The sequence below is a fragment of the Lipotes vexillifer genome, unplaced genomic scaffold (assembly GCF_000442215.2).
Source record: "Lipotes vexillifer unplaced genomic scaffold, Lipotes_vexillifer_v1.1 scaffold863, whole genome shotgun sequence".
NCBI classification, from domain to species: Eukaryota; Metazoa; Chordata; class Mammalia; order Artiodactyla; family Lipotidae; genus Lipotes; species Lipotes vexillifer.
Genome location: NW_006788168.1, coordinates 1,011,026 through 1,024,865, shown reverse-complemented (window position 1 = coordinate 1,024,865; position 13,840 = coordinate 1,011,026). Strand labels below are relative to the sequence as shown.

The window sequence follows — 13,840 nt, the reverse complement described above, 5'->3', positions numbered from 1 at the left end:
CGGGGGGGGGGGGGGGCGGACATTCTGCTCACATTAAATATCTTCATCCAAACCTCAACTACGACCATGATCTTACAGCCTAGTTGAAGGTACTCTTGATAAAAACAAGTTGCCAAAAGCTGATATAAAAAATAAATATATATGGGCTGCACTGAAGTCTGTATTTCTACAAATGCTTTAAAGATTTGCTGGCAGAAACCAGTGATTATGTAACAAGTCGATTTCAAAAATTACACCTCTTACAATTACTGTACATCCTGATAAGACAGTTGAGATCAAGTCACTAAACATCCTTACAATTCAAATAGAAGGAAATGGATTAACTCTCTGCTTAGGGGAAAAAAGAAAAGGATTTATGATGAGAAATCTGTACCAATCTTCCCGAATAGTTAGGGAGGAATAAGTTAAGGAGGTAACACAAATTTGGTGACCGTGAGGTGAAGTGCTAATTTATGGTCCTTTGAAACAGAAAGCGGTGTCTGATAGGTGTCTACGCTCACTTAGCTTGGCTGGGCGGTGAGCAACGAAAGCTAGTGGTTCTCCGCAGCGCACCCGAGGGCCAAAGCTTTTTTTCCCTCCTGGCTCTGCCTCGCTGGTTCTCCCCAGCACCGGCTCTTTGGGGTCAACGAAGGTTGGGGGCCCTCCTTCTCACTCTCCAGACCCGGGAGCATCCAATTCCGGTATCGTTGGCGGAGCTCTTGGGCCCCCGCGCCCGGGAGGGAACTGGCCTCCCAGCGAACCGCCCCAGGCATCCGGGCCACCCCCCAGCTCGTGAGTCCGGGCCGCCGGGCCGAGCGCAAAGACCTCGCGTCGCCGTTTTGGAAAGCGACACAGCTCCCAGTTCGGGCGCAGTCCCCGCAACCCGGGTCCCGGCTGGGGCCGCGCCGAGTCCCTAGGACTTTGACGGGTTAGGGCAGGCGACGCCGAGAGCCAAGCCGCCTCCAGCCCTCCCCAGCCCTACCCCAGCGCCGGCTCCAGTGCCCGAGCCCGGCGGCCCAGCGCCGCGCCGCGCCGCGCCGCGCCGGGAGAGAAGCAGCTGTTCCCAACAGCTGGGGGGCGGCGGCGCAGGGCGCCCCAGGTGCGGCCGCGGCCAATCGCAGGCGCCCGGCCCGCCCCCTCCCCAGCCAGGCGCCGACCCCCGGCCAGCGGGGGAAGGGAGCAGAGAGGGGGAGAGCCGTCCTCGCCACTTGTCTTCCAGCTTCCGCGGCGGGAGGGACGGAACCCGAGCTGAAGCGCGCGGAGTCCCCCGCCCCGGGCTCCGCCGCCTCGCCCCCCGCCCGCCCACCTCCGCGCCCGGGCGCTCTCACCGCCGACCTTCCCCGCGCCGCACCCGAGACACCTACCTAATTTCTAGGGAAGAAAAATCTACCTCTAAACGCACCCAGTTCTTCGCTTGAGGACCACCCTCCCTTTTCAGCTTTGGTCTCCCCGCCGGGTGAGTGGAAACCGTTTGCACATCCTACAGAACCGGAGCCTAACCCAGACGATCCGGAGAATTTGTACCGTGACCGGCAGGGGGTCCTCGCCCCCGGGCTCGCCCGCAGCCCCCGGCGGCCGCGCAAGAGTGCGGGAGACGCCGAGCCGGAGGAGGAGGCGCAGCCGCTGCCCCAGCCGCAGCCGCAGCCGGAGCCGGAGCCCGAGCCGCGGGGCGGGCGCGAAGATGCACACGACCCAGAAGGACACGACGTACACCAAGATCTTCGTCGGGGGGCTGCCCTACCACACCACGGACGCCAGCTTGCGCAAGTACTTCGAGGTCTTCGGCGAGATCGAGGAGGCGGTGGTCATCACCGACCGGCAGACGGGCAAGTCCCGGGGCTATGGATTTGTAAGTTGCGCGGATGGGGATGGTGGTGGAGGGGGGCGATAAAGAGCTCGGCGGGGAAACAGAGGACCACGGGGACGGGGAGGGGCAGAGTGGCGCTTCGCCCGAGGGGTCGGAGTTGGGAGTGAGGGGCTCGGCGTGGCCGCGCGAGGACCCCAGCGGACGTGACCGGCGCTGCCTCTTCGCTCCCGGCTGAACTGAAAGTTTGCGCGCGGCGGAGCTGGGGAGGGAGGGCCGGCGCCTGCCTCGCGGGGTTCCGAGGGGACCGAGAGCGCTGCGGTGTCGGGGGACAGGCGGAGCAAGGGTGGAGGGAGAGAACTGTGATGACTGCCGGATTTGGGGGTGCGGAGGTCTGGGAGGGAGGGGCCGTAGCCCCTTCGAATTGCACTCCCGGGTTGGAGGCCGGTCGTTAAGCGCGCTGTTGCTTTGTAAAAATGTGTGTGTCTTCCTGGCATTCTGGCTGGGGCAGGGAGGGGACACCCCAGGAGGTCTGGGGCTTTTCTTCTTATGCCACTCCTCCCCACCCCTTTTTTAATTGCAAAGATGAGTTCTTTTAAAAGATGAACCTCTGGCTCTTTCTTTGCCGAAATGAAAGAGAACATAGTAACCTTCCTGGAGATTTCAGCGAGCAAATTCAGCTGCCGAGGAGCCGGGAGCCCCAGCGTAGGACAATAGCTATTGTCGCTGGGGAGTGTTTGCGGGGTTGGGAACACCGGCCGGATGTGAGGCTAGTCTTTCTTTAAAGCAAACAGTGCCTCTCAGGCCGGGTAGGGACCCGGGGAATCGGCGGAGGGGGAATCTGGAGGAGTTCTAAGACAGAATTCAGGCTTCCAAATCTCTGCTAGGCCCTACTAGCACCCTTAGAACTTTGGGGGGGTGAGAGGGCGGTGTTTCTTTCCTCCTTTCTGTTTCCTCCTTTCTGTTTTCTTCTTTTGTTTTGTTTTGTTTTGTCTTGGATGGAGGATCAAGGGATAAGTTCCAGCCCCCCCCAAAAAAAAAGAAAGAAAAAGTTTAAGACCCCCCCGCCCCTCAGTTTTATTAATGACTTCTCCAGTGCGATTGTTGGTTTCTTCAGGGGTTGATTTAGAGCTTTGTGTGTATGTCTGTGTGTGTATGTTGCTAAGGTCACCATGGCTGACCGGGCTGCTGCCGAAAGAGCCTGCAAGGATCCCAACCCCATCATTGATGGCAGGAAGGCCAATGTGAATCTGGCATACTTGGGAGCAAAACCAAGGATCATGCAACCAGGTGAGCAATGTCCCTCGATGCCCCACCCCCAACTAGAGACACACACACACACACACACACACACCCCTCCCCGCCGCCACTTCTGAATAGAATGAATCCCTGATTGGGAAGACAATAATTCCCTGAGAATCTGTAGATGTTTAGTAAAGGTGAGCTGTGGCTGGTTATTCTACCAAGGCATTAAAGGTAGATGAGAGTTGTGAACACTCCTTTCCTGACTTGAAATGTACCTGTGGGCAAAAAATAGATCTTGGGGGTCAGTTCAGTTTGCACACACCCAGGCTTGAGCTTGACTCATCTGTTTCCTATATACAATCATAGTTCACTCTCCACTTTCTGGTTTTTAGCCACTTGTAGATCATTCACACGTGGATGCTATGGGCCAAATGTGTCAACTCCAGCTGGTTATACTTCTTAGTGTTGTCTCTCCTTTTGCCACCCGTTGCCCTGTGTTCAGAGCGGGCAATTCAACTGGAACACTGAGCCAAGAGAAGCATAGGGGTGGTGGTGCCTGGCTGGTAAATGTTCAAAATAAAGTCCCAGAATATATTAGTAATGAAAGAGGATGAAGAGATTTCATGCACTCCAGGACCCTTATGTCACAGATGCAGAAACTGATGCAGAGATGAGAAAGGGTTTACTCCAAAGTCACATAGCTATTAGTCACCAAAAGGGAGAGAATTTTGCTTATGTGAAAACATGACCTCTTGAATGGTTTACAACACTGCCCTTTGCACGAGCACAAATAATTGTGAATCGACTCGAACAAATGTAATCTTTTTCTTCGGCATGCAACTTTGATTAAGTCGTGTACTCTTCATTCTTAAGTCTGTGCATCTGAAATTCTGGAAAGAGGTGGACACTTCAATCCAAACAGATTTACTAGGAAACTAGGTTGTCAAGAAAGGGAGTGCATGTGCAAATATTTGTGAGCATTGAAAAACACGTATTTGTCTAATACAGTGTGTGTGTGTGTGTCTGTGTACGCTATCCAGAAAAGAAAGAAGAGTTTGTTTTGTGAATTTTTAATACTATAATCTGTAAAATCCAGAATCTTACAAAGCATTGTCCAAAGCATTCCAGAATGTTCCAAATTAGAAAGGCTTTTTTATAGATCATGATTCAGAATTGTAGGAAGATTTGTGACATGTAACTTCATTATCAAGTCCTATTGTTCTTGGTTTCATTCCACAAGAACTTTCTCTATGTCTGATTTTCTAAGGTCTTATTCTGTGTCTGTCAACTAAACTTTGCAGATCATTTTTAGTTTCCACTTGTAGCCTATTAAAATTTTTATTTAGATCAACAATAACATTAGTAAAATGACTTTTAAAAATATGTATAATATTTTCTCTAAAGTATTAAAAGAATGATTACCTTTTCTAAGTGAAAGGTGTGATTGCATTTTATAAGTAGAAGTAATAAATGCCTAACCATATGCACAAATAGAGAATGTGGTATGTTTTATTGTTAGGTTTTGCCTTTGGTGTTCAACAGCTTCATCCAGCCCTTATACAAAGACCTTTTGGGTAAGTCAATTAATCAGGCCCTCCTAAGTTTCAATATGGATATCATTTGTTAACCTGCCTCTTTTTTATATCCAGATAAGACCATCATGTCACAGATTGTTCCCGGTTATACATATTTATATGTGTTTGTGTATTTTGAATGCTGATAAAATAAATATTTTTAGATGAGTCAAGTTATCTGACCAAGTATGCAGCCTCCAAAACAGACACATTTGAGCTCATGATTAACAAAACAAAACAAAACAAAACAAAACAAAAATACCAGGTATGACTTGTGTACCAGACGATTGTGTCCCAACACCATTACTACTGTTCAACTTGACTCAATTGTATTTATCTCTTTCTAACCTGACAGGGCTCGTATACAGTTAAGCTAACTGATCAGAAGGATACGATGATAAGAGGTGGAATAGTTCTGTTTGGAATTAAACTCTGTAACCAGTAGACTCAGACACACAAGCTCAGATGGTGATTAACGATGCATGGATGTTGCTGTTGTTGTTTTATTTTTCACAATAGTCAATAGACCTCCGTGTGCTTTATTTTATTTATTACAGTAATGAAGTGGTGTTGATAGCTAAACTGTGTGCTTTTTTACTTAATTGAAAAGAGCTGTAGTGAAAGTGTTTTCTTTTCCTCGGGGAAGGGGCTCTTTGTGTTTTTGGTTTTGGTGGTGGTGTTGACGGGTGTTGACTTTTGACTTTGCCATGGGAAGCAAAGGGCCTTTTTATTCCTTGCTTTTAAGCTGTAGCCTGTGACTTCCATTTAACCATATTTTTGTAGTGAGTGCTAAATGGTGTGATTTCTCTCTGTAAGAATACAGATTCATCGCTTGCATGTCCTAAGTTTCTGTTTTACTGGGGTGTTTTTCTGGGAATGGGGTTCTCTCTTTGGCAATGTATATCCACTTCTAGGCCTTCTAATGTAAAGGTTCAACAACTCTCATCAGATTTCATTAACACTGGCCAGTTTTTTGAGTAGAGTAGCACTAACTTTCACCTTTCAGACCTGACTCAGGTGAACAGCCTGCTTATATTTGTGTTCTGTGGGTTCTGTGATTACCAGCTTTCCTCATCCAAGCTCCCCCATTTCCCTTCCATTCAGACACGATATGGGTGGGAGATCCCCACCTACCTCAATTTATTCCGAACACCTAGGGTGGTCTGTTTTGGCTGTTTTCTACCTGATCAACATGGTTGTAACTCTAATGCCAGAGATTTACACTCTCTTTTTAAATATTCTAACTGTTTAGAAGTGTTTCATCCTCAACAATAGTTTCTTCTCTAGCTTAGCACCTGAACATCTACATGTGTAACCTGGAAGGTTGGATTCTACCTACAAAGATAGATGTCTACCTTATGTATCTCCAAGAATAGATCCAAAAAAGTAATAATAATTTGACTTGGAAGAGTCAAGATATATTTTCCACGAATACCTTCTTTATAACCTTCCCTTTACCATATCGAGATCTCACTTACTGACAACCCTTACTTTTTTTATAAGCCGTAGAATAGTCTTCTGTCCAGTATGATTACAAAGGGCCTTCGTATACCCATAACAATTTATCAGTGCCGCATCCAAACCATTCCGGATACTGATGATAAACAGTGGGTTGATGGGTCCAGCTACTTCTGTGGATCCCCCTCTCGTTGGTCTAGACTATGTTTAAGGTAGAATTGGGGACGAGAACATACATCTTAAGAAGTGATGGTGAACTTAGTCATGATCTCACATTAATAATCTTGAGACAGTTGTTAATACAGCTAAATTGATCAACCGGTATTAGCATATGAGTATTTTTCTCTGTGCTAGGGGATGGTACAAAATAAGGAGATTGCACTTTAGTTTGGGGAGCCAAACTAACACAAACGAATCAGGAACTATTAATTGTTAAATTACTTGGTATTATTTTAAGTACAAAAGGAATTCAGAAGAGCAAGAAAACAGGTGAGTTGGAGGAGTTGGACAAGGCTTTGTGAGGACTGGAACTAGACTTGGACCAGTGGGTAGGTCCTGGACAGGTAAAAGGAAGAAGGGACATGTCTAAAGGGTGTAAAATGAGGGGAGGCTCAGCAAGGGCAAAGAGGAGAAAAGACTCAGTGCATGGAGAAACCAGACTCTTATGGAGGGTCTTGAGAGCTAGAATAGAAATTTGGACCGGCTGTGGTAGTCCTTACAGATCCTTGAGAGAGAAAGTAGCACAAGGGCAATAACAACCAGAATAAGATGTGTCATATGGAAATTTTAAATGAAGCATATTTTGATAGTAACCCTTGGTTTTTCATCCCTTCTAATATTAGCTGTCTTTATAAAGGATGGTGATTATTACTGTTTGCATAAATTGTTTGAACTTGAGATTCTTATTAGAAATAGATAGCATTCCAGATAGACCAAGCAAGCCTTCTCTTTCTTTTTTAAGGGATTCTTAACACTGCTCTAATTCCCGGAGTCTGTACCTAACAAATCACACCTGGTCATCCTAAATTCTATTTGAATGCCACATGTTCTTATTTTTAGGCCTGAAAAGAAGCTTGAGAATTTTTAATCTTACTGGACTTGTTTGAAATTCTAGGAACTATTTTTTTATATGGTCTTTAAATGGCCCCCAGATTACTCTGGGCCTTTAAAGAGAAAAACCTTGGCCTGAAGGAATTTCTGATGTAACACAGTGGGCAGATGTACAGAAATTTGTGGATTTGCTGAACAATATCTTATAAATATTTTATATTTGAAAGAATCATTTTCTTATTGAAACGTTGGAGAGGAGAGCCTATGGATCTTGAGTAGAAAATTCTGGGCTAGTTGAGAATATGTTGAAATACACTTAAATATTTACTTAGTAAATATTTAGCACTTAGCACTTGGTACTTAGCACTTAGTACTCCTTTAAGTGCTAAGTTTAAAGGAGTACTCCTTCAAGTGCTAAACTTAGCACTTAGTACTCCTTTAAGTGCTAAGTTTTACTCTAGTTGTGTTAACGCATAATAAGTATTATACTGTCCACTAAGTGGAGCAGAAGGGACAGTAATTAACATTAACTGAACACCTGCTACTTGCCTGGTACTGATAAGGGATTTATATAAATTTTATAATTTAATTATCCCAGTAATTATTTGATGAACGCACTGTAATGTCCTTTCCATGGGTGAAAAATTGAGATGCAGAGAGGTTAATTAACTTCCCTCGGGGACTACTAAGTGATAGAGTCTGGTTCTAGGTTCCGAATCATGGCCTCCAAAGCCATGTTCTTTCCTCTGTGTCAAGCTGTAGTCTGAAAGACACAACTCGGCTCTCTCTTATAATCTAGTAAGAAAACTGAGAAGCGCCCAGAAGGGCTGTCTATATGGCTTCAGATAAGGCAGAGAGACATCAGGTTGGTGGGATCCAGGAAGTCTTCATGAAAGAGGTAGAAGTTGACCTAGATTTTAAACTATGATGGAGGATAGGGAACTCTTGCAATGAATATATTCCTCACTGTAGGCTCTTCACATAGATAATTTTATTTAATGCACGGCAATTCAGGGTTGGAAATACTAGGACTGGAAATATTAGGTTCATTTCACTTACGAGAAATATATGAGACTAAAAAGGTGAAGCAAATTCCTGAAGGCTTTACACGTGGTGAGTGGTAGAGCTAGGGTAGATAGGATTGCGATTTCAACAGGTAGAGATGGAGTGAGGATTGGCATCCCTGACAGAGGGATGTCGCGAGCAAAGGCGAAGCTCTAGGTGCGTGTGGTATGTCCAGGAAACATTGAGGAGCTCAGCTGACCTGGGTTCAAGGAAAGGTGAGAAGAAATACTGGAAAAAGTATTTTGGAGCCAGAAGTATAAAAGGCCTGGCATGCCAAAGTTTAAGAAGTTTGCACTTAGTTTGGTAGGATGTTAGGGACCTAGGTTACTTTAAACAAGTGAATGAGATGCAGCCTGTGTCAGCAGTTTATGTGATAGGTTGAAAGAGGAAACCCTTTAGGATGTCAAAAGTCACAGAGAGATGCCAGAGGGACCTGAAGAGATAGGAAGAAAAGGAAAACATAGTAAAGTTTCTTTGAAAGTTGTCCGAAGTGTCGGCTTTGCTCTTGTGCTTTTATTTCTGCTAGGCATTTACATTCTATGATTCACTGAGGGAAGGGATATTGGTAGCTCTCTAGCAGGAGGGAGATTCCCAAATTGCCTTAATGGGCTCCGCAGGCTATTAAAAGAGCTCCTAATACAGGAATTGCTTCAGAAGTGCCACCTCACCCTTTAGTCCGATTCTGCCGGCCTTCTGAACTATTTTAGTCTCTCCATGGTCTTCTGGATTCTCCTTTCCCTAAAGCCTTAAAAACTCTAGGGTTTCATTTGCCTGCTAGATAGCTTCCTAACCCTTGCCAGACTTCATGTACGTTTCTGATATTCTAAGGAACTTTATACTCATTGGTTGGCATTTTCAAGTGAAAACTATTAATGTAAAATAAACGCAGAGACAAGAGTCCTGTAAGCAGTGCTGCCTGTGTATCATTTAAAGCATTCTCCACACACACACACACACACACACACACACACACACACACACACACTTTTATCCTGCCTGTTTGTAGGCTAAACTTATTTTCAGTTACCACCTTTATTTAGAGATACAAGCCTAGCAACTATCGTGTTGTCTTTGGAACTTTGGGAGCACAGGGGTTAATGTTTCAGTATCAGTGAGATTCGTACTGGCTGGCCTTTGGAGCTGATAGATGTTTTACTTTGGCCTTATAAAGACATTTTACCCGCTGGAAACCCTTGTCGCATGACAGGATCAAAAATAGCCCGGCTGCAGCCCCTGCTGTCCATCACCACATGTAAACTGGCATGAGTAAGGCTTTCTTATCCGTGTCTGCACATCGTGGACACGGCGGCCTCCAGGGACGGTGTTTCATAAAGCCACACCTGTCGCTCTGAACGAGCCAGTCACCTGACCTGCAGAGAAGTTCTGAGTGTGTGCATGACCACGAGTCTGGTTTCTGACAAGCAATTAAGAACATCTCTTAAGTGTCCTCAGAAACACTTGATGACGTCGTTTCTCCTGGCACTGGGAAAGATCTACAAGTCTAGTAAAATTGAGTGTATTTTTATCATCGGGGTCAAAGTTCACTACCCTCTGTGATAAATTCATCTTTTCCATGGATGTTGGTTAATGAGTGCTTTCAGTAAAACTCTGAAAAGGCAAAGCAAAATTTATGTTTTCATAATCTAAATATGAAGTTTTCTGTTTTGAGTTCTTTAAAATTCAAAGATTGTTACTTGTGCTTGTACTTCTTGTAAGCTGCTTTTGGCAACAACCAGATGGCATTATGGTGTCATATTTTTAGAAATATAGGGGGTTTTGATGGAGATTATTCTAAAGAAGGCTGAAAATCAGATATTCACAGTAGCGTTTTAACTGGGCAGTTATGAATCGCAAGAGTGAGAACTGAGATGCATGGTTCTTTTAAAATACCTCTTGTGATTTCTTTTTTTTTTTAACAAAATTAACTTTTAAGTAAGGCCATTGGAGTGTGTCTTGTATGTGACTTCTGAATGTATCATTTTAAAACGTACTCAATTTTGTTTCACTTTCTAGAACTTTTGCAGGATAATACACCATAATAGAATTGATTTGTATAAAATATCTACCAGTAAGGAAGATTTAAAACAGATATGCTAATAAATCTATTTCTGTTGAGTTAGAGGATTAAACAAGACTTAGTAGATGCTCAAAAAAAAAAGTTTCCTTACTCTTATTATGTAATCCTTTTAAGTTGATATTAATTTTAGAAATATTTAGTTGTGTTTCCCTGACCCTACCTTTTCCCTCAACCTCATCATTTCCCCAAAACCCCTTCTGTCTGTCTTGCATAGAGATAAACAAGCTGGCTGACCTTCAGTTGCCTGATAGTCAAACAGGTTTGATTGACCCTTGTGTCTTTATGAATTTAATGGAGAAAAAGAAAGAAAGAAAGACCAAAAGCGTGCTGCACATCTCTTTGGGAATCACTGCCATGAATGTTAATAGCATTTCTGTAGCTTCCCACAACAGCCTCTTGTGATAGAGTGAGCTGCACTACAGTTCGTTTGAGAAGTGTGATTCTGCTGTGTTTACCACACTTGTGATCTTTTAAACTCCTTTTTTATTTTGGCGCCTGCTTCTCTTTTCATTATTATTATCTTTAATAAGGGTGACTGAGGTTGCAGAGAGATTAATGTGTGCTGAGTCTGCATAGCAATTTCCAGTAGGGTTGCCATGATAATAAACATACGGCTTTTGTTGAAATTTACTGTAGTTTTTGAGAAACGGGCCAGCACCCTTATGGAATTGAACGATCACAGATTCCCTTTGGATTCCTGGTTTCACGGTTAAGAATTTTTCTATTGTCTAAACCGTTTTTGTTGAACGAACTCACCACAAAATTTTCTCAAGTCTTAATTCAGCATTTATTAAATACCTCCTCTGTGTGAGGCCCTCCTGAAACTTGATTTATTTTTCCAAACTTTGGCTCCATGCCATTTCTTGGCTCCAAAATGATCCTGAATCAAAATTCTGGCAGGGAGGGTAGCCTATTTTCGTTGTTGAATTCCTTCTGGGGCACTCCATGATTTGGGCTCCCGCCAGAGTACTTTCACAGGTGACTGGCAAGTCGATATTGTGGCAACCCTATGCTCATAATAACCACTAAATTTGAGTTTGGTCTGATCTCGGAAGAAGCCATGCTCCAGACAGGAGGCAACTCCTGCCTGACTCTGTTTTCCGTTTCTCGACAGGATACCTGCCCACTATGTCTATCCTCAGGCTTTTGTGCAGCCTGGAGTGGTCATCCCGCACGTCCAGCCGACCGCAGCGGCCGCCTCCACCGCACCTTACATTGACTACACGGGAGCCGCGTACGCACAGTACTCGGCGGCCGCCGCAGCCGCCGCCGCCGCCGCCGCCTACGACCAGTACCCGTACGCAGCCTCCCCGGCTGCCGCTGGCTACGTCACGGCCGGGGGCTACGGCTACGCGGTGCAGCAGCCAATCACCGCCGCCGCACCTGGGACCGCGGCCGCCGCCGCCGCCGCAGCTGCCGCCGCCGCTGCCTTTGGCCAGTATCAGCCTCAGCAGCTGCAAACAGATCGGATGCAATAGGCCAGAACCTGATCAAAGTCGAATTGTTTCCTCTTTCCCGCCCGATTTCCCAATTTTCAGTAGCTAATAAGAGTTAACATTGACTTAACAGCTTTAAAAAAAAAAAAAAAAAAAAAAAGCTATGCTATTGTGAAGCAGAATTATGATGATTATTTTTTTTAATACTCCAGTAGTAGTTCTAGACGTGAAAGAGATGAGAATGAGGGGGGGAGTGGGCGCAGTTTTGGAAATCAATCCCAAAGAGCCTGAGTAAGTAAAAGGCCGCGACGAAACGGTGGCAGGAGGAAAAATGGAACTTCACTTTTATAACGGGATTTTTACTTTTGCTCTTTTTATAGTATCAGGGAAGCAAACTGCCTTTTACCAGTTAGAAAATGCTATTTGAATCCAGTTGAACCAGGGAATACAGAGTGAGCAATATGTAGCTTGAATTACATTTAAAAGCAGATTTTTTTTTAAAAATGGTGAAAGCACTGATTGTCAGTTTTAGCAGTCACTATGGCCTAGAGAACTTTTTCAAGAAGGTAATGTTCTTACTCTCAAAAATGGGCATCGAACAATCAATCTAGGAGCATGGCAGTGGGTGAAATGGTGGACAGGCACCAAAGCTATTTTCTCATCTACCCAGTGGATGAGTGGGACTGTGAAACAAGTGATGTGGAATGAATGGGTGCAACAGCTGTACAGACAATCAATAACACACACAGTTCTGGAAAGAACACATCACTTGTGCTTGTTTGATGAGCTTGTCACATTCTAATCCCTCTCCCCATCCTGTTTCAATTTTGGGAAACTTGTATCTGCTGGTGTCAGCAATTCTGATTCTGAAATAGGATCAGGCTTTTACTACAACAGCCTTCTCTTTCTATTTATTGTGTCGACTCGTGGCTTATGATTAAAGGCGGGCAAAGTTTGCAGACTCTAAACCCTTAAGAACTGTCTTAAGGACATTTATTTTTTTCCCTTTTTAAATAATTTTACACTTTTTAGTATCTATTTCAGAGTCATATTTAAAACTATTTATTAGTGAATACAGTACATGAGACAACAAGGTTACTGAGATTACAGTTCTTCAACAATTAATGATAATGTGGTTTATACTGTGCCTTAATAGTAATGCTATTTAAGATATTTATTTTTAAGTTTTACTATGCTGCACTCTAAAGAAAGGAACTTTAGATGTGACACTGTAAAATTATGTATTCATCTCATGGCATAAATTATTTAGTAGGTCTAGATGTAGCATATTAAATATTAACCTATTCAACTAAAGATGTTGACTTGGATTTATTTAAATTCATATGTGCACTGTATAAGAGAGTACTCTTACATTAACACATTTTAGTTTAGTTTAGTTTTTAGGTTTTTTTTTTTTTTTAATTTTTAACAGGACCTATTGCTAGTTTCATGCTTCCTTCTCTGATTTTTGCTCGTGTAGCTCTCATTTATTGGTACTTCATTAGTTTAACACTCTTCTTATGTAGTTTATGTAGTTTTTAAATGCTGCTTTACATTTTTCTTCTGAAACTGCAATACTTGCAATTTTTATTCTTAAAGTAAATTGAATACTATTTTACACTGTATTGGATTTTTATACTTGAACAATTTCATACAAGGGAAGACAGGTTAGCATTTTTATGGACTTTCTCCATTATCACTGGATTTACTTTAAGTATTCCCATACTAGACAGTGTTATGTAATGTAGACATGACTCTCCTGTGCAAATTATTTATTCATTGTGTATATTGCTTTATAACATTTCAGATCTTCTAATCTATTCACTTGTATTAAATATAATTTTTAAAAACTTTTGTTGCATTGGTTGTTTCTAATTTTGTTGTAAAAGTGGAATGATTTCTCCCTTTAACTAGAATTAATGGCTGTGATTTACAGGTAACATTTTCAGTGAGCAGAAAGCTTCCCAGATGCCCTGCTTTTATACCTTTTAAGTAAATTTCATTAACTCAGTATCTGCCTTACATTTAGCAAATGATATAGGTCCTCCCCCAATAGTGAACCCTAAAGGACGATTCATGGCAGTGATACTTGGTTACTTGAAGGTTGCTTGGAAGGAGTGGGCTGTAGATGGGAACAGTCAACTCAAAGCTG

At 43.6% G+C, this 13,840-nt stretch overlaps 1 protein-coding gene across 1 annotated transcript; it reads left to right on the top strand.

Moving 5' to 3' along the window:
- Positions 1-1,645: 1,645 nt before the first annotated feature.
- Positions 1,646-13,538, top strand: RBM24 (RNA binding motif protein 24). The gene is made up of 4 exons (XM_007461265.1): positions 1,646-1,828; positions 2,950-3,073; positions 4,548-4,602; positions 11,367-13,538. The coding sequence occupies exons 1-4, from the start codon at positions 1,661-1,663 to the stop codon at positions 11,728-11,730; spliced, it is 711 nt and encodes a 236-aa protein (XP_007461327.1). The 5' UTR covers positions 1,646-1,660; the 3' UTR covers positions 11,731-13,538.
- Positions 13,539-13,840: the final 302 nt, after the last annotated feature.